The 26587-nt window shown below is 52.4% G+C and overlaps 2 protein-coding genes and 1 long non-coding RNA gene across 9 annotated transcripts in view; 2 read left to right on the top strand and 1 right to left on the bottom strand.

The window, feature by feature from the left end:
* The first annotated feature begins 3 nt into the window (after positions 1 to 3).
* SLX4 (SLX4 structure-specific endonuclease subunit) lies at positions 4 to 21903 on the top strand. Of its 6 annotated transcripts, none has more exons than XM_019714858.2 (15): positions 4 to 136; positions 2164 to 2939; positions 4443 to 4667; positions 6591 to 6780; positions 7571 to 7807; positions 9877 to 10079; positions 10207 to 10523; positions 11103 to 11328; positions 11786 to 11874; positions 12838 to 12984; positions 13774 to 13943; positions 14909 to 17181; positions 19203 to 19302; positions 19867 to 20283; positions 20764 to 21903. In XM_019714858.2, exons 2-15 carry the CDS (start codon positions 2546 to 2548, stop codon positions 21161 to 21163), a joined length of 5388 nt encoding a protein of 1795 aa, XP_019570417.2. In that variant the 5' UTR covers positions 4 to 136; positions 2164 to 2545; the 3' UTR covers positions 21164 to 21903. The 6 variants fall into 6 exon arrangements, with proteins under 6 accessions (XP_019570417.2, XP_019570421.2, XP_019570418.2 ...); XM_019714862.2 differs by having other exon boundaries at positions 2164 to 2891; XM_019714859.2 differs by lacking the exon at positions 4 to 136 and adding an exon at positions 143 to 515.
* Positions 17806 to 26587, bottom strand: part of LOC109436342 (uncharacterized) — a 36650-nt gene continuing 27868 nt past the window's right edge. For both annotated transcript variants that reach the window (XR_002136100.2, XR_012493104.1), the window contains one exon: positions 17806 to 24673. This is a non-coding gene — a long non-coding RNA (uncharacterized LOC109436342). The remainder of the gene's footprint in view (positions 24674 to 26587) is intronic.
* NLRC3 (NLR family CARD domain containing 3) overlaps positions 25133 to 26587 on the top strand; it is a 30762-nt gene continuing 29307 nt past the window's right edge. The window contains exon 1 of the mRNA XM_019714863.2: positions 25133 to 25390. The gene's annotated coding sequence lies outside the window, so the exon portion shown is untranslated. The remainder of the gene's footprint in view (positions 25391 to 26587) is intronic.

Here is a 26587-nt window from a genome sequence, read left to right on the forward strand (position 1 = left end):
GGAGGAGTATGGGAAGCGAGCCTCCCCGACCGCTCTGCACCTGCGCAGACACAATTCTCCGTGGGGGGCGGGAACCGGCCGGCGCAGGCGCAGGCGCGAGGGTCTCGGTTGAGACGGTGCCGCGGCGGCGCCGGAGGTAGGAGGAGCTGGGCTTTGGGGCTAGGAGTCTGCACCCGGGAGGAGGTCCAGCCACCACTGGCCTTTCTCTCTTTCCGAAGGGAGAAGAACCTTTCTTGCCTGCCTCCAGCCGCGGTGTAGAGGCAGGAGCCGAGTTTGGGTGGAGAAGGCCGGGGCCGCCTGAAGGGAGGAGAAGTGGGGGGATCCGGACACCTACGGACTCACTGCCTGGGGGTCAGTGTGGCGATCGGAATTCGCCATCAGAGTCCTTGGCAGCCCTTCCCTAGGTTGAGCCCTCTGGCCATTACCCGTGTGTCACCAGGTTGAGGGGAGCGGGAGGGTCCGCCCCTCACCTGCCCATTCATTCATTCCGCCTCTGCTGTGAGCCCGGCGCTGCGGTAGGTACAACGCTGAGCAGGCACAAGTCTCCCGCCCTCTGCAAACTTGCGGTCTCCTAGGACCCGTTACTTCCTTCAACAAATACTAATTGAGCACGTATATGAGATAGACGGTCTTAAGACTAATAACAACAGAGATGTGGAGACAGGGTAGTGTGGCGGATGGAATTTGCTCTAGCTTCCCATATCCAACAGGATAAAATTCAGTTTGGTTAGTGTGACGTTCCAGGTGCTCGGACACTGATCTCTGTTTCTCCCCGAAGCCGTCTCTCCCACCACCACTTTCTCTTTGCTCCGATTGTATCTTTGCAGTTAATTAAGTCAACAAATAATTGTCGAGCACTTTTTACAAGTCAGGCGTCTACCAGCCAAAGAATACGAAGTCAAATAGATGAGTCTGTGCCTTCCTGAAGTTTTGAGCTTAGTAGGAGACAGGTAACAAATAATGGATAAAAATATAAAGAGCTCATGCCCTGGATCCACACGGCCTGGAGTTGATCCCACCCCCATCGCTTCAAAAGCTGTTTGAACTTGAGCCAGCTCCTCATTCTTGTGCTTGAGTCCTTGCTGTAAAGAAGGGATGATAATAGAGTCGACCAAATAGGATTGTTGTAAGGATGAAATGAGTTAGACTTGTAAAGCGGTTGGACTGGTGCCTGGCATACAGTAAGCATTCAATAAATGTCCTCTATTATATATGATTATAACGTGTGCTAAATGCCATTGTGAAAACTGACGAAAGAAAATAATAGGGGTACAGAAGGTCTATTTAGACAAAAGATGAGGGGAAGCTTCTCTGAGGAGCTGACGTGGAAGATGTGAATGAGCCAGCCATGCAAAGTAGATTGTAGGTATGTGTGTCTGCCCAGCTCTGGAAAAGTAGATAATTAATCAGATGACTTGGACAGTGGAGACTGCATTATTGTATTTGAAATGAACTTTCTGCCATTGGGTTATTCAATTTTTATTTTTGAAAACCACTAAACTGTGCTGATGTAAATAATGATGTCCATAAGGCCCGACCTTTGCATTTGGGCAGCATTATAGTCACCTGAGTTTGGAGAGCTCTCGCTGGGGTGAGAGGATGGAGAAAGTGGCCTTTTTTTGATTTGGAAATATTGATTGTATCCATGAAGAATCAGCTTCCTGTGTTCCTATCTTTTGTTTGTTCCTAACTCCTGAGTGTTCAACGGCATTCTCTCTCTCTCTCTCTCTCTCTCTCTCTCTCTCTCTCTCTCTCATTACATCGCCTGTTGATAGAGTGATAGAGCTTCTAATAGCTGGAGGCCTTGGACCAACATAGGCCTAACAGATAGTTTTTCTGGATTTGAGAATCATCATGTTTCTATGGTGACTGCCCTTCATGGGATTCATTCCCCAGATTTTAGCAAAAACAATACTCTTCCAAAATACACACGTCTTTCTGCCTGTGAAAGAACAAGCTTTGCAGGTTTCTAGACACCACCCCCCGGTTGCGTTGTGATGTGCTATAGGATGATGGGTCTGTGCTAGTCCGTGTTAGTACCTGAGTATTTGACAGGGGTATTGTTACTTCCATACTCCACATGCTCTTGTACCTTCCTGGAAGAAATGGCATAAAATGACATTATCTGTCTAATTACACTTAGCTGCTTTTGGTTTTCCACAGATGTGAATTAAATGAACCCAGCGTGCTTTATTGCCATGCCGATCTTAGTGAATAACTGAGCACCGAGTTCCTATGTATTCTATCTCAGAGGCATCTACTGGACAACAACACCTCTCAGATGTGAACTTTAACAGAGGGAAGCTTTAAACATGCTGTTTAACACAGGTTCAATTTGAAGACAGACTTTTAAAATCCTTATAGAGGGGAAAATAGTACTTGTTGCTCAATTGTGCAAACGCTGCAGGTATCTCAGTGAGAAGTAGAGAGGAACCCTAATGAAGCTGTGAGTCTGAATGAGGCCCAACTAGGCTCATTCTCGGGCTCCCGGATCAACCCTCTCTCTTCTGAAGACCAGTTTAAAGAAAGCCTTAAAGCTGCTCAGATGATGGATGAGTCCGATGATGATTTTAAGGAACTCTGTGCCAGTTTTTTCCAACGGGTGAAAAAGAATGGCACCAAGGAAGTGTTGGCGGAAAAGAAGACACAAAAGGCCTCAAACAGCTCTCAGATAGCAAGCAAACTGAAAAGGACCAAACCAGCTGCTACTAAGAGCAAAACCCTTCACGGCCCCAGGGAGAGGAAAACTCGATCTGGCAGCCAGGCCCCAAGGACTAAAAAGCAAGGGGCACCCAAGTGGCAGGAGAGTGAACCAGCACCCCCTGAGAATGGGGAACAAAGTGTGCTTGCTTCTACTGTGCTCCAGGAGAATGCACGGAGCACCCAGACAGGTAACCCAGCCAGAAACACTGCCAGAACTTCCAGAGAGGAAAACCGAGGTGATTGGTACTATTTTGAACCAGGGGTCGAAAAACTTTCTGAAAAGGGCCAGGTAGTACATTTTTTTTTTTTGCCTTTATAGGCCACGTAGTCTCTGTCACAAGTCCTCAACTCCCTAAACAATATGTAAGCGAATGGGCTGTGTTTCAACAAAACTTCACTTACAGAAACAGGTGGCCAGCCCGAGGACCATAGTTTACCGACTCCTGGTTTATTTGTTTGTTTGTTTGTTTATGTATTTATTTAAATTTATTTTTTTCAGTTACAGTTGACATTCAGTATTATTTTATATTAGTTTCAGGCATACAGCATAGTGGTTAGACATTCATATAATTTATTCGGTGACTCTCCCCAATGCTGACTCCTGTTTTAAACAACAGTCAAAAAACATAACCCCAGTGTGCATTTTCCACGATTGTTTGAGGCCCCTGCTCTTTCAGTTTCTTATTAATGTTTACGTTATGTAGTTGACATCACTTACACGAACATGAAAATAATGCTGCTCTCATTTTCTCAAATTTATTCCAAAGTGGGTGCCATATGAGTTTAAGTCTCAGGAGAACTTTCAGGTCCTTCCTTTCTCCTCCAAATACTTATTATTTTTTCCCCCTTTTTGTTTTGTTTTTGTTGGTTCGTTTGTTTAGAGCAGCTTTCTTACCCTGCCGCCCTTGCTGTACTGAACCATATGCTTAGCACAGTCTTCATGCAGAGCTGAAAACCAGCCTTGCATATATAATAACACAGCACAAGATCTTTGGGCCCCTGAGTTCTGTTTCTAAATTTTGCTCACCTTCACTTCCTGATCTTAAATAATATTTTTTACCTAGTGTGGTCAGCATGACCTCTCAGTGGTGTGGTGGTAAAGATGGCTCACAGACACTGTCGTAAGACTTCAATAACATTGCTGAAACGTTTTTGGTCTTTCATGCTCCCTCCGAGAGTCTAGTGAAAGCTATGAATGATTCCCCCAGAAAACTGCACACCCCCATACACACCTGTGAAATTGACATACATCTTCAAGGGCTGGTGGATCCCCACTGGAGGCCATCAGCGGACACCAAGTTAAAGAGAACTTCTGACCTAGAAAAATAGAAATGTTTGTCATTAGTACTTTTTTAATAACAGCTTTACAGAGGTATCATTCATATTCTATAAAAGTCACCCGTTTAATGCATATAGTTCAGTGGTTTTAGTATATTCAGAGTTGTGCAACCATCAGCCCCACCTAATTTTAGAACATTTTTATCACCCCAAAAATAAAGCCTGTGCTCGTTAGCAGTCACTCCCCATCCCCCTCCTGTCATAGATGTTTATGACAGGTATATTTATATTACCACAGTGAGGTTACCAAGAGACAATCAGTCCTATTCACACTTGAGAGTTAAACCTAAACTAGGTGGTAAAGGACCCCATTGAAACTTGAATCTAACCCGTATCTGGTGGAAGAGTCTTTTGTTTCTCCAGCTAGAACAGATGCCTGTGAATATTTTCTTCCTTGCCAGAGGCTGCCCCCAGCAACAACTCCCAGCTGCCTCCTTCCTGTCTGACTGCGATGGTGCCAAGTCCCTCCAAACCCCGGGCAGCCGAGCTGGTCCTACAGCGAATGCAGCAGTTCAAGAGAGCAGACCCCGAGCGTTTGAAACATGCTTCAGAAGGGTGCCCCCTCCAGGCTGCACTTGAAGAAAACGTCCCAAAGGGCCCTGGAGAGGCGATGACAGCAGGAAACGGTATGATGGAGTGTTCTGTCTTCCCAGCAGGAATGTTCTAACTCAGGAGGAAGGGAGGCAGGAAGGAACCAGCCTTCATTGCATTTCTGCTGAGGGCGGGCTCTGCCTGGCCTTCTACCTTAGCCACATCATTGTGCCTAGCTGGAGAACGAAGTGTCCCTTGGGGCATTTCTCGCTTAGTTTCTATGATAAGATACCTCTTCCTCTTTTTTTTAATATTTATGTTTTACTATGAAATTTTCCCATACAGAAAAGTCAAAAGAATGTATTACAATGAACTCCCTATAGCCTCAACCTAGAATTGACAATTGTTAACATTTTGCCATATGTTTTTTATGTCTCTATAAACACACATGCTTCTTCTGTAGCAGTTGAAAGTAAATTATAGACATCATGACACTTTACTACTTGATTCTCCTACAGAATCACAAGACCATTCATTATCACACCTAATTCCATAATATTGCCTGGTATCCAGTTCATATTCAAATTTCCCCAGTTGCCCCAAGGACAGCTTTTATAGCCAGTTCCTTTTTTTCTGCATGAGGATTTGTCAGAACTATAAGTTTACACTGCATATGGCATATGGTTCAGTAGTCTCTTAAAGTCTAAACTCTAGAACAGTCTCTTTGTCGTTTTGTTGTTGTTGTTTAATGATACTTTTTGAAGAGTCCAGGACAACTGACTTTTAAAATTTCCTACTTTCTGGATTTGCTTATTTCTTCATGGTGCCATTCAACCCCTTCCTGCAGCCCCCGTGTTACATTACACTCAGTAAACTAGAGGTCTGTTGGCTCCAGGGTAAACAGTTTGGCAACAGCATTTTGCAGGTGCTGTGCCCTGCATATTGCACCATCCCAGGAGGCACATAACGTTGGGTGGTTCCATTCTTTATCCCATAAACAATATGAATCCTCATCTCTGATCAAAATACATAAAAGGAAACGAAACAGGAAGAAACTGTATTGACAGACCTACTGCTAATGAACGTGTAGTCTCTTACTGTTACATTTGCAGATTTCACCTTAGGAGCACGGAGGGGGTCTCGGGCTACCCGTAAGGACCACGGAGAGTGATGTGACATCTCCCGTGGCATCTGTCCTTGAGCACCCCAGGGGTACAGAGAAGTCGTTCAGCCAGTACATGAGCCTAGCACTTCCCCTACATACGACTTGGTTCCTTCCATATATCTTCACATTATACCCAATAAGGCTCAGGCAAGAGAAACTATTGCTTTGTCAAAAAAATACAGGGCACCAAAATAACGCGTGATGCTTTTCTGGCTTTGGTGGAAAGAGCGATAGACCATAGGAATATTTAAGAGATTTATGAAGCTCTCAGGGCATATCCCTCGTAAGCGCCGAGAGTCTGCTCCAGCAGTATCAGATGTGACAGGGCCACAGCAGTGGGCATGGCCACCCTGGGAACCATCTCCAGGCATTTCACTGTGACCTGGTTCTTCTAGGATAGGCATCAAAGGTCACAGCAGTAGGAAAGCTTGAGCTTGGAAGAGAAAACCTAGATTTGTTGGAATAGGAGCCTTGTAACCTGGCAGGCCCAAGGCAGCCGACTTTAGCAGCCTTGGCAAAATGAAAGGCAAGTTCTCTAGGACCTTGCCCGTCAGAATGGTCCTGGACCATCAGTAGCGGCCTGGCCTGGCAGTTGTTAGAAGTGCAGGACCTCAGGCTCCACCTACGTCTCCGGAACGTGAACCTTCATTTTACCGGGCCTCCAAGGTGATTCTTACACATATTGAAGTCTGAGAAGTACTGTCCCCAGGGCCCCGTTTAGTACCCAGTTTCACTGGATGGTGCCAGGTCTGGTTTCTTCACACTCCACTCGGGATCCGTGCTCTGCGAATTCTGACAGACGTGCAGAGGTCTGAGATGAGCCCATCCTCATGGATCTTTTCCATCTCCACAGGGGCTGGACCCTGGCGCCCGGCCACAGAGAGTGATGCTGCAGTGGCCTTGGCCCTACAGCAGGAGTTTGGGCAGGAAGGAGCCTCTGCACTTGACAATAGCCTGGAGGAAAAAGGATTGTTCTTCTGCCAGATCTGTCAAAAGAACCTCTCGGCTATGAATGTGACACGGAGGGAGCAGCATGTGAACCGGTAGGAGCAGCTCAGCCGTAACCTCTCTGTGGTCAGACAGCTTTTCCGTGGGTGTGACCAGATCCAGGGGCCCCTACGGCTATAGTGGGAATCTTGAGGTGCCTTCACATGACAAAACCGTGTTGTTGTCAACCTGAATAATTCACTCTAATTCAATTTTAGAACATTTTCATCATCCCCCAAATAAAACTCGTACCCATTAGCACTCACTCCCCACACCCCCTTCCCCAGCCCCTGGCAACCACTAATCTGCTTTCTGTCTATGGATTTGCTTATTCTGGACATAAACGGACTCACACAATATGTGACCTTTTGTGTCTGGCTTCCTTCATTTAGCATAGTGTTTTCAAGGTTCATCCACGTTGCAGCCAGTGCTTCATTCTTTTTGACAGCTCAGCAACATTCCCTTGTATGGATAGACCACATTTGTTTGTCCAGTCATCCACTGATGGACATTTGATTTGCAGTGTCCACCCTTCGGGTATTGTGAATGCAGCTGCTGTGAATACGCATTTCATGTGTTTGAGTGTTTTCAGTTCTTTTGGGTATATACTTAGGAATGGAATTGCTGGGACATATGGTGACCCAGTGTTTCCTCAGTCCTCTTTCCTTCAGCCACCTTGGTTAACAGATTCCTAAATTCCCTGTCTGGAGGCTGACTGTACGGTATGGAGGGACTGGCTTTGGGGGCACAAGGTTTGGCCCACGCATGTCATGTAGATGTGGATCGTGTTTGCTTCGGTCCACATTACCGTGGAGGGTGGCTCTCCTGTTTACTGTCTTCCTCCAGATGCTTGGATGAGGCTGAAAAGGCACTGAGACCTTCCGCGCCTCAGATCCCTGAATGCCCAATTTGTGGCAAGCCATTTCTCACCCTAAAGAGTAGAATCAGTCACTTGAAACAGTGTGCAGTGAAGATGGAGGTTGGCCCCCAGCTCCTGCTCCAGGCCGTGCGGCTGCAGACAGCTCAGCCTGAGGGGACGTGCAGCACCCCGGCCCCGGCCCCGGCCCCCGCGTCGGCATCGAGGTGAGTCAAATGAAAAGGAAGAAAATCAAAGTACTCTGGTGTTTGTTTTTTTTTTAAAAAGGCCGTGTGTAGTGCTGGAGGACAACAGAACCCTCTTCGATTCTGGAAATGAAACATGAGGGGTGGTAAATCAGTCTCCACAGGGATTGAAGAGGGGACAAATTCTACACCCCTGAAGGCTTTGAAACGGTCCATGAGGGTGTGGGTGTGTCTGTGGAAACAAAAGGACCAGCTGGACTGGTTTCCTCAAGGTTCTTCCTGAGCGTTTTCCATTCCCAGGATCCTGCATGTCAGTGCCCTTGAGAGCAGCTAAGAATTCTCTAATTCACTTTACCATCTCCATTTCATGTGTGGTACAGCCTGGCTTCCACTCAGTGTAGTCTGATTTTCATACTGTTAATACAAGGTTACTCAGCATAGTTCAAAGAGTTGGTGAGACAGAACCACAGGCTTTTCTTTTCTTAATTTGCATGAATTAAAAGCGTAAGTGTTAAAATAGGAGGCCTGGCTGATGAAACAAGTTTTCAGCCTGCATGCCACAGGCACACAGGTGGTGGAGGGTCAAGTTTGCTCCCCATCGCTCCTGCCCTGTGGACACCAGAGTAGACCCCAGCATTCCAGGAAACACAGGCAGCGTGGGCTTGGGAATTCTATCCTCAGACAGCTGTCAAGAGCAAAGGGAAGGCCATGGGCGGTTTGTGTGTCCCGGCCACTGCCTTGCACACAGTTCTGGGCATCTGAGCAGGGCCGGTGCTGAGATGAGGAGGGCAGAGGCTGAATCTTCTCTGGTAGGCCTGTCTGTGTGTCAGCACATCAGCATTAGAAGCGTATACTCAGAAGCCTTAAGGCTGAGAATAGACATTACCTAAGCTATTGCTTGCCTTTTAGCGGGACCACACTGAAACTAGCTATTCAGATAAAACATATCTGCTTTTTAAATACCTCCAAGAAGTGAAACAAGATGTGTGAGGGTCTTTCTAGAAGGTTGTTAGAGTAGAAAGCTACAAATGGTCACCCTCACTGAGACTTTGAGCCTCACCTGCCCTAACGCCAGTGCTGGGGCGTTTGGAACTCTGGGGTAATCAGGACTCCCTGGCTAGGACACATGCACCCCACTTACTCCTACACCCCTACACCCCTCACCTGCTTTCACCTGGGCCCTGGCCCTGTCTGCTGGGCCCAGGATATTGGGGTTGCTCCTTTCTTTCTTGGAGGCTGTGGTTATCATGGCAGACTCCCAGGAAGTTGGAACTGAATTGGGGCTCACTTCGATCTTCTGAGGTGATACCTGAGATTCTGGAGCCACTGCTGGCCCAGTGGAGAGCACCAGCTTTTGTGAAAGCCAGAGGTGCTTCCAGAATAGCCTACAACTGCAGGGAAGGTGATCCTGGGTTTGCCCTCAGTTTCTTTCTTACCTCTATCCTCCTGCTACTTGGCCAGCCTGTTGGAAGTCAGCAGGCAGTCTAGGTTCTGTCCAGCCAGGAAATATTTCAGTAACTCTCCTCCAAGCCACATTGGCCTCCATGCTGGCTGAGCACGTTGGCGGCCCAAGCCAGGAGGCCTTTCCTTCAGGCCTTGGACAGAGGTACTGCCCTGTGGCCCCTGTGCAGAGAAGGGATCCTTTTGTGGCCAGTGTGGCCAGGACTGCCTAAGGGGCATCTGATGTACAGATTGGCAGAAGTTGGTGTAATCCAGGGTGCTGAGTCGGAAGCATCGAGTGCTGACTCCACCAGAAGGGTCTGGCCACACCTTGGGTGAGTAGGTACCGCTGACGGCATTGTATATCCAGCAAGAACCAGATGGACAATGTCACACGGAAGGACTCAGACCTTCCTGTGTGGACCACACTGAAGTTTTGGCCCAGGATGGCTGAGCTTCCGTGAGGCATCGAATGAGCACTGTGATCCTGAAGCACCGGATGCTTCTGTCTGACGGGTCCACGTTTATCCCTTTCCTCCCGCAGAGGAGAAGGGTCCAGCCCTCTCTGGTCCCGTGGGGAGCATCTCGGAACAGGAAGTGCTCATACCTCTGGCCATCAGTAACCTTTCTGTTTGCCTTTTAAACTTCAGCAGCCACACTGGCGGTCTGAAGCGGAAGGGCGCCCCCATCAAGAAGGAGCCACAGAAGAGGCGGAAGGTCAACGAGCCTGAGGTGCCGTCTGAGGACCTGCTGGTGGCCATGGCTCTCTCCCGGTCCGAGATGGAGCAGAAGGCTGTGCCTGCGGTGCTCCGACTGGGAAATGCTTTTTCTGAGAGGACAAGACTGGGAACAGGTATGTGTGACCACAAGTGGTGGCCCCAGGGGGAGCCTGGCTGAGCTGCCTCTGGCTGAAGGTTACCGCTGGGTCTCAAGGTGTGGACAACTCCGTTATTCACTGTGTCACTTCTGCTTCTCTCTAGAAAAGAAGAGTCGCAGGAAGAAAGCACCCATTTCCCCACCCCAGTTGTTAGTCCAGGACTCGGCGACCACAGAAAGACAGATTGAGGATCGCGTGGCCCAGCTCTTTGCAGAGGAAGTGGAGCTGTCCAGCACACCACCACTTCCTGCGAGCAGACTTTTAAAGGAAGGGCTGGAAAAGGCCAGCAGGTGTCTGCGACTACCTGGAGGGAAGCAGAATTTTCTGTGGGAGGGCAGCGCCCTGACTGGGGCCTGGCCTCTGGAATCCTTCTACACACCAAGCCTGGTACCTCCCATGATGCCCCAGCAGCTCGCCAAGGTGTGCCCTTCCCTCCAGCGCACGCGGGTGGGCTCTGGAGAGGGGGTGGCAGCTCCAGGATGACAGAACTGGGAATCAACAGCTGGCGGACAGAAACAAGAAGAAGGGGAGGAGAAGGGAGGGGAGGAAGCCTAGGGGCGTCAGCCAGAGCGCGTTGCTCTTTGCAGTGACTAGATGGCTCTCCTGGTAAGAACAGGGAGGACCACTGGTTCCCAAATGGACTGTGTTCTGGAGAATTTATTTAAAATGCAGGGTCCCAGGCCTCTCCCCCAGGAGGGCTGGCATAACCTGCCTGGGAAGGGCCCAGTAACCAGACGAGCCTGATGCAGGCGTCCCTGGAGTCAGTACTCACTTGCTTAAGGCCATGTAGACAACATTAGCACGGGGCCCCCAGGGACCTTTCCGTAGACGTGGATGCCACAGGCATGGCCTTCACTGTGACAGAGAAGCCTGCTGACAGAAGTGATGGAGAAAAGCTTCTCAGGGTTGCTCTGGGCTGTGGCTGGCACCCTCGGGGACCTACTGTGTGATGGCTGTTGCAGCAGCTACACGGTCACTCTAGCTGCCATCTTCTTTCAGGGTGTCACACAGGAGCCCACGCTGCCACCAGTGCCGCCTGACCAGCCACAGCTGCGCATGCACACACCACCTGCCCTCCACAGTGCTGGCCCCAGGAATCCATCGCCCTCCGCCAGCCAGAGGGAGCACCAGGCCCTGCAGGACCTCATGGACCTGGCAGGAGAGGGGCTGAGTGCCAGCCCGTGGCCCTGCAGTGGCGGCCCGGCCAGCTTGGAAGGGACCGAAGGTGAGACACTGGATGGGACACCGGGGCCAGCCCTGCCCTCCAGGCCCTCCCCTCCCTGTGACTGAGGCCATGGTGGCAGCTGAGATCTGAGGTTCCTGGGCTCATCCCCGAAGGAGGAAAATGCTCAGTTTCTGCAGTGCTTTCATTTTTCCCTCAAAGGTGGATGTGACATGGGTAAGTCTAGCACCATTTTCCTTCAGCTTTAACCAAGGACAGTGATAAGTGAGCAAGTGATAGGTGGCTCATTCTATTTCACTATTCGCCTGTGTCCCTCTCTGTTGGGAGGGGGTGGCGGTAAAAGTGGTTTGTGGGCATCGCTTTCACTGAAAAAGTCCCTGAGAACAAGTACCTCCATCCAAGGCAGCTCTGGGGTCAGCTCAGCCCACAGTTGCTCTTTCTCCGGAGGCTGACATTGCTGGGAGGTGATGTTCTCTTAACCTGTGAATCTTCCTCTCAGGGATGGATCTCTCGCCCAGCGACCTTCCACTGACTGGGTTTGTCCTGCCGTCTGAGCAGCAGCACCTGGACAGGGGCGACAAGGCTTCGGTAAGGACGGGGCCTCTCCATGCGGCCGGGCCCTGCTCCGGCTCTGCGGTCTTGGCCATTCAGTATGGTCAGCTCACCACTGACCTCTATGCCCTTGCACAGGTCCACTGGTCCCCTTGGTAGCATTTGAGCTGAGCCAGGCAAGAGCCCACAGGAGCCTCCTGTGCCCCTCTTGGGGCTCTGTCAAGAGGCTTTGTCCCTTTTGTCATTGAACTTGGAGGGTATCCCAGTTGCTTGGGAGCCCAGAGGGGCCACCATTATTCTGTGAGTTTACCTCCTCCAGCTGACTGCTCTGTGTACTGGTTTCTTATAGTTTCATTCATTCATTCATTCATTCATTCATTCATTCATTCAGGACTCACTGTGCCCCTCCGACGCACAGGTGCTGGGCTGGCCTCCCCCTAAAGTTCATATTCTGTGCTGGTGATGAATTGGGTGAGAAGTTGGTTTCCCTTAGAGTGGACGTCACCCCATTAGTCTGTCAGTATTACACTGAGGTCTCCTGGTGACCATGGCACACAGTCAGAAGGGACTTAGAACGCCTGTCACCCGGGTCCCTGAACCACTTGGACCAGGGGGTGGGGGCAGTCTTCATCTGTTACACCAGGCTGGTAATTTCCTCACAGGGCCGTACAACGGTGTGTGTGAAACACTCGGCCTGACACACACAGCGCTCAGAAGCTGCCGCTGCTGTAGCTCCATCTTTATTAGAACCACCATACCTGTCCATTTGCTGGTCCCTCCCATTTTACGCCTGGGAACTCAGTTTGACAGAGAATTTAAGAAGCTAGTGTTTTGCTGTTCCGTGTCACTGAGTGACTTAAGGAACCTTAAAGGTGGAACTCATGGTAGGAACCCTGTGGAGAGGAGCGCAAGGGTCCCGCCTGGCCAGCCTAGCGCCGTCTCAGAACTTGTACAGTTAGAGGCGAGCGATAGAGGGTCATGGCTGCTCTCCTGTTTCAGCTCTCTGTCGGTTTGCTGGTTGCTGACTTCAGTGCCATGGTCAATAACCCGCACCTGAGTGACGTCCAGTTTCAGATGGACAGCGGGGACGTGCTCTATGCCCACAAGTTCGTGCTTTATGCCCGATGCCCACTTCTCATGCAGTATGTAAGTACCCAGGGAACCAGCTGCACCTCCGTGGAACCCTCCCATCCTCCTCGAGCCTCTGTGTCCTGTCCTTGTCCCTTCCTCTCCCCCTCTGCCTTCCTCTCCCTCTCCTTTTCTCTCTCTACCTCTTCACTCTCTGCCCAGACTCTCCCTCTTCCTGTCCCCTGAGCTCCCTGCTCCTGAGCCCGTCACTCCTGCTCATCCCATGCGCTCACCCCTCTCCCTCCCTGCTCTCCTCCCACTGCCCTAAACGGTTTTTCCTTTCTGTTGCCATAAGGTTACGCCTCCATGGAGACGACACGTTGGAGGTTAGGAAGTGGTATGAGGAGATGCCCTCAGGACTGGGAAATAATCAGATTTCTTGTTCCATTGAATAAAAATCCTCCCCCCCAAAATTGGTCCTTTTTCTTCTATTTGCATAATTATAAAGTCTTGTAATTGACCTCTTTAAAGTTGAGCTGCTAACAGACATTTCTGTGCTGACATGTGTTTGATTTGAACAACATGTCACAGGAATCCAGGAAACTGCTATCGGTCTCTCTCAGAAAGTTCTAATGCCTTGGATGTGTCTGTCAAGAGGGAACTAACTGGATTCTTGAACACATATCCCTGATTTGATTTTGAAAATTGCAGAAATCTTGGCCAACAAAATAGAGCGACATAGGCTCATGCTCATCCCGGGCCTGAGGCTGTTGGTGAGAGACTCACAGGACACCCCCAGACCATCTGCTTCGCCCCAAGTCATGACTGTCCAGTCGATAAACCTTCTGTACTTTATCTCACCCCCAGGTAAACAGTGAAGGCTTCTTTGCTGCAGAAGATGGCGACCTGAGAACACAGCGCGTCCTGCTGAGTGACGTGAGCACGGAGGCCACCTGTGCGTTCCTGCATTATCTCTACACCGCGGACACTGGCCTGCCTTCCCAGCCGGCCCCTGACCTGAGTTCCCTGGCCCGCAGGTCCAGACAGTTCTTTCCACTTACTTCATGGCTTTGACATTAACTGCCAGGGATTAGCAGGGTGATGGCTCATGGGAGGCCCAGGGCCGAGTCCTTCCTGTACCTTTTCATCCTGAGTTTATGCCCAGTGGTCTCCTTGGACCAGGCATTTGTATAGGGAGTCTGGACTCTTGCATGAGAGCTGAGTGCTGCTTGAGGAGGCTTCTGCTGAGTCACCCGGCTTTTAGCTCCCTGGGTGTGATTAAGAGGGTGGTCCTTAGCCTCAGCTCCCCCCAAACACTGCCGCTCCTCAATTATTCCACCACTGAGGCCGAACAATGGCAGTCCTTTCCCAAGTCCTAGAAAACAGGGTGGACACAAGGCTTAGTCCGTCTCTCATGAATCTGCACCTCCCAGCTTGTCCACACTGGTATCTCAGGAGAGGTGGCAGGTAGCTCAGCAGAAAAACGGGTTCTACCTCCTGCCAGGGCGTGAGGGCCTCTGGGATAAAACCTTGTCCCTCCAAGTCCACGTCACCCCTCAGATGCATTCTTGGGAAAGAATCAGTTCAGCCTCTGGGGTTTTAAATGTACCAATCAGACCATAAAGCCTTCAAGCAGGTGGCAGGCTGTTGCACCCACTGGCCTGCACTGACCCGTCATAGGTCTGGTCTGCATTGCTCTGGGTACCTTTCAAGGAAGCACGTGCTCCGCAGGTGTGCAGCACCCCCAGTTTGTTACCTTCAGCCCAGCCGGATGCACCCTTCATGTTTGTGCAGTGGAGTTAGTGAGCCCAGCCTGAAAGGGTCACGGGTCTCTTTTTCTAGAACTGAGTGGCTGGGGTATGAGCACGGGCTCATTGTTGCAGGAGAGCAGGGAGGAGGGCAGGCCTCCCTGGGAAGACTTCCGCTCCTGTCCTCGCCTGCTCTGGGGGCACCAGCTGCCTCCTGTGCAGGCTGCTGATGATACACGGTGTTTCCTTTGCAGGTTTGGTGTGAGTGAGCTTGTTCACCTGTGCGAACAAGCCCCGCTTGTGATGGATTCAGGGGGCGACCGAAGCAAGGAGAAGGAAGACAAGGATTGTGAAAGCAGAGCGGAGAATTTCCAAGAACTCTTGAGGTCAGTGTGGGTAGGTGAAGAAGAGGAAGCAGAGGCCTTGTTGAAACCCGAGGGCCATCAAGAAGACAGAGAAAAGGTCAATGAAGCAGAAATGGAAGAAATTTATGAATTCGCAGCTACTCAGAGAAAGCTGCTCCAGGAGGAAAGAGCTGCAGAGATCAAGGAAGAAACTGACCAGCTTGGGGAGGAGGGTCGAGGTTCCGGGCGAATCCTAGCAAGCATCCAGCTTCCAGAACAGTCGGAAAACGCAGAACAGATGGAATCATCTGGGCAGGGAAGAGATGAGGCCCCAGCCAAATGGAAAAATGCGAGACAATCCGTGCTCCTGCCACTCGAAGGCCAGTGTTCAGACGGGGAGGAGGAAGCAGAGGTGCCAAAGGAAGCATTGGATCATTGCAGCTCTCACCTTCCTCAGGGCGGCCTGGCTGAGAGAAAGGAAAGCCCCGTTTTGCACTCAGTTGATGATGATGATGAAAAACAGCCCTTTGCATCAACTCCAGGAGGACACCCTGAACCATCCCAAATAACAAGGGATCCCAAGGAAGGCAATGGCGCTGTCGGGGAAAGGGACGTGGAGAGTTCCCATGCCCCCACCCCCTGGCAGGCACCCCCATCACACCCATGCTTCTCCCCACCACAGCCCCCTCCAGGCAGGAGCCCCCGCCGACCACACCCTCGCCCTTATCGCACAAGTGACTCCTCCCCACCAATGCCCCAGTCGCAGGGCGGAGCTTCCAGGCTGGCCTCCCAGGACTCACCATCGAAAAGGAAGAGGGGCCGGAGCCTTCTCGCCCTACTTAATGATCCAGGCTGCCAGAAAGGCAAAGAATGTGGTTCCATGTTAGAAGGCAAAAATAAAGGGGTCCTGCTCTCCCCAGAAAAGTCTCCATCCATTGACCTAACCCAAGCAAAACCTGGCCATCAGGGCTCCAGATCTCAGAATTCTCCATCTACTGTGAACAGAGAAGATGAGGTTATCCTTTTATTGGATTCAGATGAAGAGATGGAGCTAGAACAAACCAAAATAAAGTCAGTTTTTAACGGTCCCCCGGAAGAAGGAAAAGTTCGAGAAGTTAGCCCCACGTCCTCTGAGCTGTTCTCCGTCATTGACATCGATGCAGATCAGGAACCTTCGCAAAACTCACCAAGAAGAGAGGCTACGCTGCAGCAGGAGGAAGGGGGTTCGTCGGGGAACCGGGGCTCTGTGGGGGACAGAGGGACCCCCGGGCGGTTCTTTGACCCTGCGGGCAGCCCCTACGAGGACAGCACCACAGACGCCTCCTGGCTGGTGCCTGCCACCCCGCTGGCCAGCAGAAGCCGAGACTCTTCGTCACAGACCCAAATCACAGGCCTCAGGCCCAGGGCTTCAGTGGATCAAATGGCTCAGCTCAAGCCCAGGGCCCCATTAGAAAACAAGGATGGAGCTGAAGCTGCGAGCAAGTTTTCGGTAATCGTGCCCCAGACATCGTCGTCCTGCCTAGGCCCTAGTGCTCCTGGAAGTCCTGACAGCAGAAGGCAGCCCTACAGGAGCCCTTCCAGTCCCCGCCCCAGGCGCCACAAGCACTTTTCTCTCCCGGCTCCCTGTCCGGCCTCAGGAGGCCTTGCTGATTTCAGCAGGCGGTTCCAGGAGCGCTCGCCGTCGAGGCCAAGCCTGCCAAATCAGGCCACAGCGAGTGAAGTGGTAGAGGTGGAAGACAGTGACGATGAGCAGGAGGTGGCCTCCCCTCAGGTGAGCGGCACCCCTCTGCTGGACAGCAACCCCCCCATTCCGGCTGACGACTGCTGCTGGCATGTTGAGCCCCTCTCACCAATTCCAATTGACCATGTGAACCTTGAGTGGACTGGCCCCCTGAGCACCAGCAGCCCGGGCGGGAGGGTGGGGGAGGCCCCAGGCAGTGGTGACTGCCACTCGCCCACACTCCTGGGCACCACCCCCATCCGAGGAAGCTGCCCGGGCCGAAGGAAGTATCCAGAGAAATCCCCTAGGACTGGCTCCCCTGGGAACAGCGGGCTGAGCTTCTTGAATTTAGCTCTGTGGGACGATTGGGATGGAGAAGAACAGAAGTCTCCAGAGATTCTTCCTCTGACCCAGACACCAAGTGCTGATCGAGCTCAGAAAGCAGAAGGGTTAGAGAAGCCAAGTGAGTAGTGGAGAGGGTTGTTTGTCTTTTACATGAAGGGCCGGGGGGGGAATCAGTAATGACAACATGGGGTGGTGATGCTGACAGCCCGCTGACTGTGGCAAGCCCCTTCCTCGCCTTACAGACCCCTCCCCACGGTCATGGAGAATGGGTTTGCTGTCCAACATACATTTCTTAGCCAGTAAGTCGGGGCTTCCTAACCGTGCCTGGACCCTATGGCTCACCTGGGCACTTGTTAAAAATCCGTGCCTCTGGACCCCACTGCAGAATACTGAACCAGCACCTCCAAGAAGCAAGACGCACACCTCAGGGCGAGTGCAGTTCCTCAAAAAGTTACACACAGAATTGCCATTATGACCCAGCAGTTCCACTCTTACGTATACATCCAAGAGAATTAAAATCAGGACTCAAACAGATCCACGTTCACAAATGTTCACAGCACCTCTACGCACAACAGCCAAGAGGCAGAAACAACCCAAATGTCTATGAGCTGATTCCATTGTGTGTAGTCCTCCCGTACAATGGAATATTGTTTAGTCATAAAAAGGCATGAAGCACTGACACACGCTCCAACATAGGTGAACCCTGAAAACATAATGTTAAGTGAGAAGCCAGACAAAAGACTGCATATATGATTCCATTTATATGAAATGTCCAGGACAGGCAAATCCACAGAGATAGAAAACAGATTAGTGGTTGCCAGGGGCAGAGGGGAGAACGGGGAATGACTGCTTGCAGGGCACAGAATTTCCTTTGGGGGATGAACATGTTTAGCAATTAGATAGAGGTGGTGGTGGCACAGTACTACGAATATACTACATGCCACTGAATGATTCACTGTAAAATTTTATACTGTGACTTTCATCTCAATTTAATAAAAACAACAGGGCAAAACAAATAGGGGCAAGTGTGGGAGGCCTGCTGTGGGCTTCAGTCCTTCCTTATGGCCTCAGTGGAGGAAGCCACTGCCCAGCTCATTTCTGTCACAGGGGAGACTCAAAGCACCCAGTGTCGGCCCCTCAAAGTGCTGCCCCCTCCCCCCAGCTGGGCAGATCCAGGGAGAGCCAGGAGGGGCAGGTGGCACTGAGCAGGGCCTGGTCACAGGAAAGCAGAGCGTACGGGCTGAGCATCTGCCTGCCACCCGGCGTTTCATTTCCTCTTAAAATCCTAGGCCAACTGGGCATCATCGAGCGGTGCTCTCAGTCTTGAGTGAGCATGAGAATCGCCTGGAGAGCTTCTTAAAGCACATGTGGCCAGAGCTTCTGCTTCAGGAGGTGTGGGGTGCGACCGAGAATTTGCATTTCTAACCGGTTCCCAGGTGGTGCCGTGAGAACTGCTGCAGGAGACTTTAGAGTAGGGGACCTTAGTCAGCATCTGAGACAGGCTTCAAGGGGTGACATACTCTGAAATTATACACAGGATTTTGTGCATTTTTCAGGAGACAGAGCCTATTGTTTCCATGGGTGTTTCAAAGGGCTCGAGGCTCATAAAAAGGATAAGAACCAAAGTCCATCTGTTCCTTATTGTCCCACTTGTTTTCAAAATACTGATTTCTTTTTTAAAAGTAACAGCTTTGTTGAGGCATTATTCACATACCATAAAATTCACCCTTTAAAATGTACAGTTCAGTGGTCTTGAGTATACTCAGTGTTCTGCATGCATCACCACTAATTCCAGAACATTTTCACTACTCCCCAAATAAGTCCCGTACCCATTAGTAGTCACTGCCATTGCCCTGTCACCCCAGCCTGTGGCAACCACTCATCTGCTTCTGCCCTGTTCATATAGCATCAGCACTGCACGGTAAGGCTGTCGTGGCCCTTATCATGCTGGTGACGCTTTCTGACAGGAAAACGCGATGCCAGAGACAGACAGTGAAGGGATGGATGTCACTGCTCTCCTCAAGCACACGGAGCCTGGACTTTCTTCAAGTGCAGTATTTCTCTTAGTGACACTAATGGTCAAAAGAGGTTATCCCAGGTCCCTTGTGCTGAAACGTGTTTTTCTGTTCCACCCGGAAGGTGCTAATCGGAGGAAGAACTTGCCCCCGAAAGTGCCCATCACACCAATGCCACGGTATTCCATCATGGAGACCCCGGTACTGAAGAAGGAATTGGATAGGTCGGTGGTGTTTTTGAACGCTTGCTTATTCGTGCTTCCTTTCGTCCTGTGAGTGGCCATAGCTCAGTGAGGCTGAGAGCAGAAGGACCCTCTACGAGCCCCACCCCGGGCTCTGGTGGTGGGGCCACTGGGGCAGGGGAGGTTCATGCCTGCCGGCTCTCTTCCTGCTGTTCCCTAAATTACCCAGGCCTCAAGAAGCTAAGAAATGAGACTCCTCCAGTTACCCATCAGGTGACAGGTCTCCATGTGCCACGTGGATGGAGATGGGCCCCGGAAGTCTAAGTAAGGAGACTTGATTTTGAAAAGAACATCAAAACTATCACATCCCAATGAATGTTGTTCTTTACCTTGGGCCTGGTGAAGTCATTGCCACCACTATAGCTCAGAACATGGAGAATAGCCCTTCTGGAATATTCTTCAGAGTAAGCTCAGTTGGCAGGCAAGACAGACACTCATCTTTGTATGCTCGTAAAAAACAGGCATTTAAGATTTCAGTTACACAAAGCCATTAATTTGTTGATAATTATTTGCTCTTTGCTGAAGTTCACCTGTTTCCCCATTCAGGTTTGGGGTCCGCCCTCTGCCCAAACGCCAGATGGTCCTGAAACTGAAGGAGATATTCCAGTACACTCACCAGACGCTGGACTCAGACTCTGAGGACGAGAGCCAGTCCTCACAAGTGCCCCTGGAGGCTCCTTGCAACCAGACCCATGCCACCACGACCTCTAAGGCCTCAAGGGCAGCTGGATGTGCCAGGCTGGAGGCCACTTCTAACCCCATTCCCAAAAGGGCCAAGGGACCTGCTAAGACCAAGGCCCCCCAGCATCAAAAGCAGCAGCCAGGTGGAAGCATCCCCCCACTGAGCACGTCACCAGCTGAAGAGGTGCCCCTAGGCCCTGAAGGTGAACCCCAGCTCCCAGCCTCCCAGAAACCCACAGCCACCTCTACGGACGGCAGTGACAGCTCCTTTAGCTCACAAAGGTAACCAGATGGAGGGACCAGGCAAGTGGCTTCATAGGTCCTCTTACCAGTGGACCCAAGAGTGGGTCCAAGAGTTGGCGCGGTGAGGCATAATGGCCAATGTTCAGAAACCCCAGTTGCCTCTGGGTTTGAACTACAGGAAGCACAGACGGGATTACAGGGCAGTCCCTGGGCGCCTCCTGAGCAGCCCTTTGGAGCTCCCGTGTCCTCAACCCACAGTATGTGCCCTCGACGGGGGCCAGCCCCATGTGCCCCTTGGTGGGGGCCAGCTGCTGGTGATGGAAATACCTGGCTGAGGACAAGAGCCTACTCAGGGCAGCAGCAAGAATGCCAGGGACACAGCACTGGGGGGTCATCCATACCATATGCCAGGCTCCTCAGGGGACATAGCAACACACCCCACTCCTTCCTTCAGAGAGGCTCTTGGTCTTGGGGGCCGGAGGGAAGGGGTATCGCAAAATGTTGTCTGCTTCTTTCCAGTTCTTCTTCCTGTGAGTTTGGAGTGGCCTTTGAGTCTGCAGGAGAAGATGAGGAGGGTGAGGAGGGGGTCAGTACTTCGCAGGCAGCCGTCCAGGCAGTAGCCACGGAGGAGGCAGTGCGGCGCTACATCCGCTCGACACCGGCTCTCTACCGCAAGGTCCTGCTCTACCAGCCCTTTGAGTTGGCGGAGCTGCAGGCTGAGCTGAAGCAGCAAGGCATCCGCATGGCCACAGGGAAGCTGCTCGATTTCCTCGATGCCCACTGCATCACCTTCACCACGGCCGCGGCCCGGAAGGAGAAGCTTGAGAGGAAGAGGCGGCAGCCTGTGGGCAAGAAAAAGGGGGGCAGAGCCAGACAGCCCATCCCCCACTCCCCACCCACGGCCGTCAGCAGCCTGTGAGGGTCAGCAGCCCTTCACTGCCAGGTCTCCACAGGCGTTTCTGGGCCTCGGGACCATATCCGCTCCCCCTGTGAAGATGACTGCACTAGCGTGGATCAGCTTCCTCTCCACTCCATTTCCTGGAGTGGTATTCGGAGCATGTTACCCACGGGATTTAGGGCCCTGGCCTCCTCCCTCTGTCGGTGCCCACAGTTTGTCTCCCTGTAGCCCCGCTAGGCCAGTGTGTGTTTGAGAAGGGCAGTGGGCGATCACCAGCTGGCCCAGGTGAGGCCTGATTCTTTCGCTCTCTCCATCCATCAGTCGCGTTGTCCATGTCCTGAGATAGATGACCAGGGCCAGCCTGCTTTGCCTGTCTTCTCAGCATTCGTGCTGTAATCCCAGCCTCCACCAGCAAACCGGGTGTCTACAGGCCTCCCGCACTGCCGTGCCCCAAGTCCTCTGCTGGCCCAGCCATCCTGCCCAGACACCTGTGACTGTCACCAGCAGTCTCTAAACTGGACAGTGCAGAAGGGCTGAGCACAGCTCTGAAGCCCCCCAAACAAGCATGTTCTTTGTGACCTGGTTCGGTTGGTGTGTGTTAAAGCTGCCTCCAGCCTCAGGAGCGGTGTGGAGCACAGGTGAGACCCAGAAAAGAAGAAGAGTTTGGGTCTCTGTATCTTTGTGAATGTCTCGTCTGTTTTAAATACAGTGCAGCCCATTTTATATGATGTGCAATAAAAACAAAAAGGCTTTATGAAAACTTGCCATATTCTCCGCTCTAGAAAAAGGACAAGGGAAGCGGGCTGTGAGCTTCATCCCCCAGCCCCCCGCTGTCCCCCAAGTGTGTCTGCCGAAGGCCCTTGTGTCTGTTCTTCACCTCAAGGGTCACCTCAACCCTTGAGGTGAAGAACAGACACATGGGTTCACCTCAACCCATGTCTGCTTGCCCATTTCACGTTGGTTCTCAGATAACAGATGTCCTCTCATCCACACAATTGTCTGTCCGTACACCCGCATTAAGACAGCGCTGAGCTCAAACCCGTGATGCTCAAGGGAGGCCCAAGGCTCAGCAGCCTCCCCTGGGCTTTGTCACAGATGGAGGCTCAGGCCGCCAGACCCACTGACTCAGAATCTGCATCTTAAGTTGGTGAAGCCCGCTCTGGCCTGTGTGCAAGGTCCTGGGAGAGAATTCAGAAACAAGTCGGTCCTCTGGTCATGTAGTGGAGGAGACAGACTCTGGCCTGTCCTGTGCCCGATGTGAGGGCCAGTGCCCAGGTGGCCCGAAGGGACCGCTTCCTGGAGAAGGGGTTTGTGAGCTGGGCCTCAATGCTCAGCATTCGGGGAGGTGAAATGGGATTCCTTGAACAGGTATTGTGTCCTGGCTCGTGACCAGGTGGAAAGGACGCGGCTCTCCCTGCACACGCTGCCCGGGGCTGATGATGAGAGGGCCAGCAGGGCGCAGGTCACACAGCTAGTGGTAGATGCTGCTTTGATCAAACTCAAAACGGAGCCTGGCCTGTTTGAGAAGGTACCACGTTTCTTACGTGAAGGGCTCTCCCTCCCCTACAATCAGAAGTGAGATGGAGTTAGGAGGCAGGAGGAGGCGGGCTCCTTACCAGGCTTCACTGTCTCATGGTGGAGACCACAGACCCGGCCATGAGCTTGGAGTGCGCTCCCCTGGGAGAGGCCTGGGAGCCCTCACTCCTGGGAAGGCATCCCAGACTCACAATACGTTCCCAACTCCAGGTTGATAAGGACATGTCTGGGGAGGGGTGAAAACAGGTAAGAAGCCACAGGCCAGTGGGGTCTGTGCAGCATGGCCCCAGGAGCCGGCAGCGAGCAGCAGTGGGCCTGGCCAGGGCTCCGGCCCGGCGCCTTTGCAGAGTAAGAAATGGGGTTAAAAATCAACCACTTCAGTAAAGAAACCACCACAACCAGAGAATGGGTTGTATCCAGGGACAGAATCTTGACACTTCCGTGGAAATTAGACCTGACTCAGGAACTGGGAAATTAGAGCCAGCTGATTGGTTGAAAAGGAAAATGGTGGCAAGAATCGCCCTCTCCCCTTGTCACCTACAGCACCTGCAGCGAGGCTTGAGGAGCCAGACCAGCAATGAGCCTCATGGTGGACTGTGGACCCAGCGGTTCCCTTCTAGAAGCTCTGCCCTGCCGTAAAGGGGACTTAGTACAAGAAGAAAGTATGCTGAGCCTGAAGTAGCAGAATGTTCACTAATCAGCAAAAATTGCAACACCCACACTTTGCTGTAATGTGACAAACCTCCTGGACCTGTCCTACTTCCTGTGGCCCGGCCATTGCCTGGGCACGGTCACTCAAGGCAATCAAAAGAGAACCACAGCCCAGCTCAAGCAGGGCCCAGGCAAGGGGGCCCCCAGGGGCCTGCATGCATGAAGCCTCAGGCTGTCGCTGAGTTGGGAAAGACCAAGGCTACCACTTGTCAGGCTGACCACAGCTCTGGGTGGACAGAAAGCCCCAGAGTGAGAACAACCAGGAGAGACTCTGCCCCAAACATACAAATACCCTCAGGGGAGTCAGGAGCAAGCCCCCCACCTTCTCACAGAGGAACAGGCAGGGGAGCCTGTGCACCAGCCCTGTCTGGTGATGGACCATCCCTGTCCCTTTGAGGTGAGGAGGAAAGGTGTTGGCAGAGAAGTGCTGGCTCCAGAATATTCCCTGAGATCCCCATGGAGGAGGCTGTTTCCTCTTCTGCTCAGGATCCATCTACTCTGAGCTGTGGAAGGAGGAGCACAGCAGGCTCCTGGCCTCTTTCATGTGACAGGTACTCCCCCTACCCACCCCCCACAGGCCCCTGCAGTTTCTAACATCCTGTGGGCGGCCCTGGTTTCAGATGCCTTTGTGGAGGCCTTCTCTGCACCTTGCGGCTCAGACTGCAGCCACCAGTCTGTACTCTGCCTGTCTGGAGCCTCAGCAGGGTTCCCGAGGGCAGCCACCATGTGTCCCCCAGCACCTGGCAAGTTACTAGGTGGGGAAGGGAGCACCAAAAGATGTCATCACATGGAACACTTCTAATCTGCCACCTCGGTCCCCTCCCCTCCCCTCCATCACCCACACACAGCTCTTAGAAGAGGCCAGTACAAGCACCTACTCCCTCCCACCTTCCCTGATACACAAGTTGCTCGTGCATCCAAACCCACTACTCTCCTGTTCTACAACCATCACTGGCTCCCGCTCGCTTGCTGAGGAAAATTGAGGCCCCTGTCACTTGGCTCCTACCTTGTCATCTGCTTCTCTCAGTGGCCCCACATTAAGTGGCTTGCTCCCTGACACTGGAAGATGTCCTGTACTTTTCCTCTATTGTAACTTTCACTCTGGCCGTGTCCTTTCACCTCACACCTACCCGTCAGTGCAGTCCACGTGCTGAAGTCCAGCTCCAGAGGCCTCAGTGAACTGCCACATTCTGCTGTTTCAGGGTACAGCTGACATGCCTTTGTGGGCCTGACTCACAGGAAGACATTGTGGGGTATAGCTGGGTCAAAGGTGCCTCTTGACTGCTAGAAAGAATGAAAGTAAGGGGTTTAGAAATGGCGACAAGGGTCACAGCATATCAGAGTGTGCGGCATGAAAGTGGGAGGACACAGGTCCAGCCCCAGCGAAATCAGCTTCCCTCTTTGTGGCCTCGGGCAAGTCACTGAACTACCCATTGTTCAGCTGCTTTCCCTACCACCCCTGAAAAGGCAAAGATCTGCTGATGACGAGTCTGTCCTCCTTTGTAGCTTTGATTGGACCACTTTCTCCTGGGCATCAGGTCTGCAGGGGCGCTGGGGCCTCGAATGAAGACCCTGGTGGCACCCCCTGCCTGTCTGATTTATGGGGCAGTGACAAAGCCAGAGAGCTGGCAAAGCAGCTGCGGCCCATCAATTTGTCTGAGACGCTGTTGGTTTTTGAAATCAGACAGGAAGGAGGGTTGAGGTGGAGCCGGCACAGGAAGAGGTGAGGAGCCCCAGCTGCCGTGACAAGAGACAACCGGTGGGCTCGGGGGCCTCAGGAACTGCCCTGCGTGGTCAGTGCCTCCTGTTCCCTTCAGACAAGGCTTCACTCCTGTCCTGGCCAGATCCTGAGGGCTTGGGGCCCCGCCAACTGGCCACAGAGACACCCAGGACATACCCACCAGCCTCTGTATACTGGAGCAGGGCTGAGCCCAGGAGTGCTGGGATGGAGACTTCCCAGCCCCCCAGTCTTGGAATTCTTGAGGCAACAAGGCCCAGGAGGTAAGTCGAGTCCAGGCTGCCTCAGTGCAGGACGGGGGAGGGAGAGGTGACGGCTGGCAGGCAGAACCATGATTTTTGAGGCTGACCTGCTTTAGGGAGGGGTGACTGGGGTAACTCCAGGAAGGTGTCTCCATGGTGCCAAGAGCTGCTGGGCAGAACTAGTTCACAGTGTGGAATAAACAAATGTGCCCAAGGACTGCCAAGGGGACAAAGCCCAGCTCCCCAGGTACCAGTGGATGGGACAGGAGATGCAGAGAGTAGCTGGAAAGTACTGCAGGCAGGCAGAAGCAGGGCTGAGCAGTGCAGCCCAATGGTTACACTTGAAATTGTCAGACCTCAGTACATTCCTGCGCCTGCTTCCCCTATAACATGGAGGTGACAATACCAGACCTGCCCTAGGTCCTGAGGGCCAAGGGAGGCAGAGCAGGTGGGGTGGGGTCCAGCATTTAACGCCTGTCCCATAAATGCAGCCCTCCTGTCAGGTGAGCAGCCCCGAGGGGCCTCTCCTAGCCACACCCTTGGATGGAAATGAGGCTCATCATTCTGAGAGGAACAGGAACCACAAAGGCCTTCTCAGAAGAGGTGCCCCTGAGCTGGGCCAGAGGTGGCTTTGGCTATGGAGTCCCCCTTACAGCTAGGCTCCTGGGGCTCTGGGGTTCTTCCCGGTCCCTTCAATGGGGGCACATACTTTTCCCAAGCCCAGGGGCTCACTCTTGGCCATCACAGGTCACCCTGTGGCCAGCTCTGGGTGCCCACTCCTTTGTCCCAGGGACACCGGGCTCCCGAGGGTTGAGCCTGTCCCATGCTCCCACTAGGGCTCCAGGGGCCTGTGCAGTTAGGAGAGCCATGTCCTGCTGTGCAGGCACCACTTCCTCCCTCTTCTGGGAAAGGCTATTTGGTCTCTGGTTGGGAGAGAGGAGCAGCCAAGAAGCTGCGGCCTGAGATACGGGCAGCCCAGGCCGTGGGCCAGCGCTGTGGGGCCCCACAGTCACCTAGCGCAGGTGGGCAGAGCAGAGGCCATGGTCTGAGCACAGGCCAAGCAGAAGACTAGGGTTGAGACCCCTGGGGGAGACGCACAGGACAAGAGGGGACTCACTGGCACGGACAACGAGTACATCGGGACCTGGATTTTCTCAGGGATGAGGCAAAGGCCCAGTTGTCCAGCCTGCGGGGTGGAGTCTGACAGACACCAACACC

Source organism: Rhinolophus sinicus, linkage group LG18, assembly GCF_036562045.2.
Source record: "Rhinolophus sinicus isolate RSC01 linkage group LG18, ASM3656204v1, whole genome shotgun sequence".
Taxonomy (NCBI): Eukaryota; Metazoa; Chordata; class Mammalia; order Chiroptera; family Rhinolophidae; genus Rhinolophus; species Rhinolophus sinicus.

Bases quoted from the DNA above. Each gene is read 5' to 3' on its own strand.
- SLX4 (XM_019714858.2), top strand. From the start codon at position 2,546: ATGATGGATGAGTCCGATGATGATTTTAAGGAACTCTGTGCCAGTTTT. The intron at 13,944-14,908 runs GTCCAGACAGTT...TTTCCTTTGCAG, and splicing joins CTGAGTTCCCTGGCCCGCAG to GTTTGGTGTGAGTGAGCTTG. The intron at 17,182-19,202 runs GTGAGTAGTGGA...TCCACCCGGAAG, and splicing joins AGAAGGGTTAGAGAAGCCAA to GTGCTAATCGGAGGAAGAAC.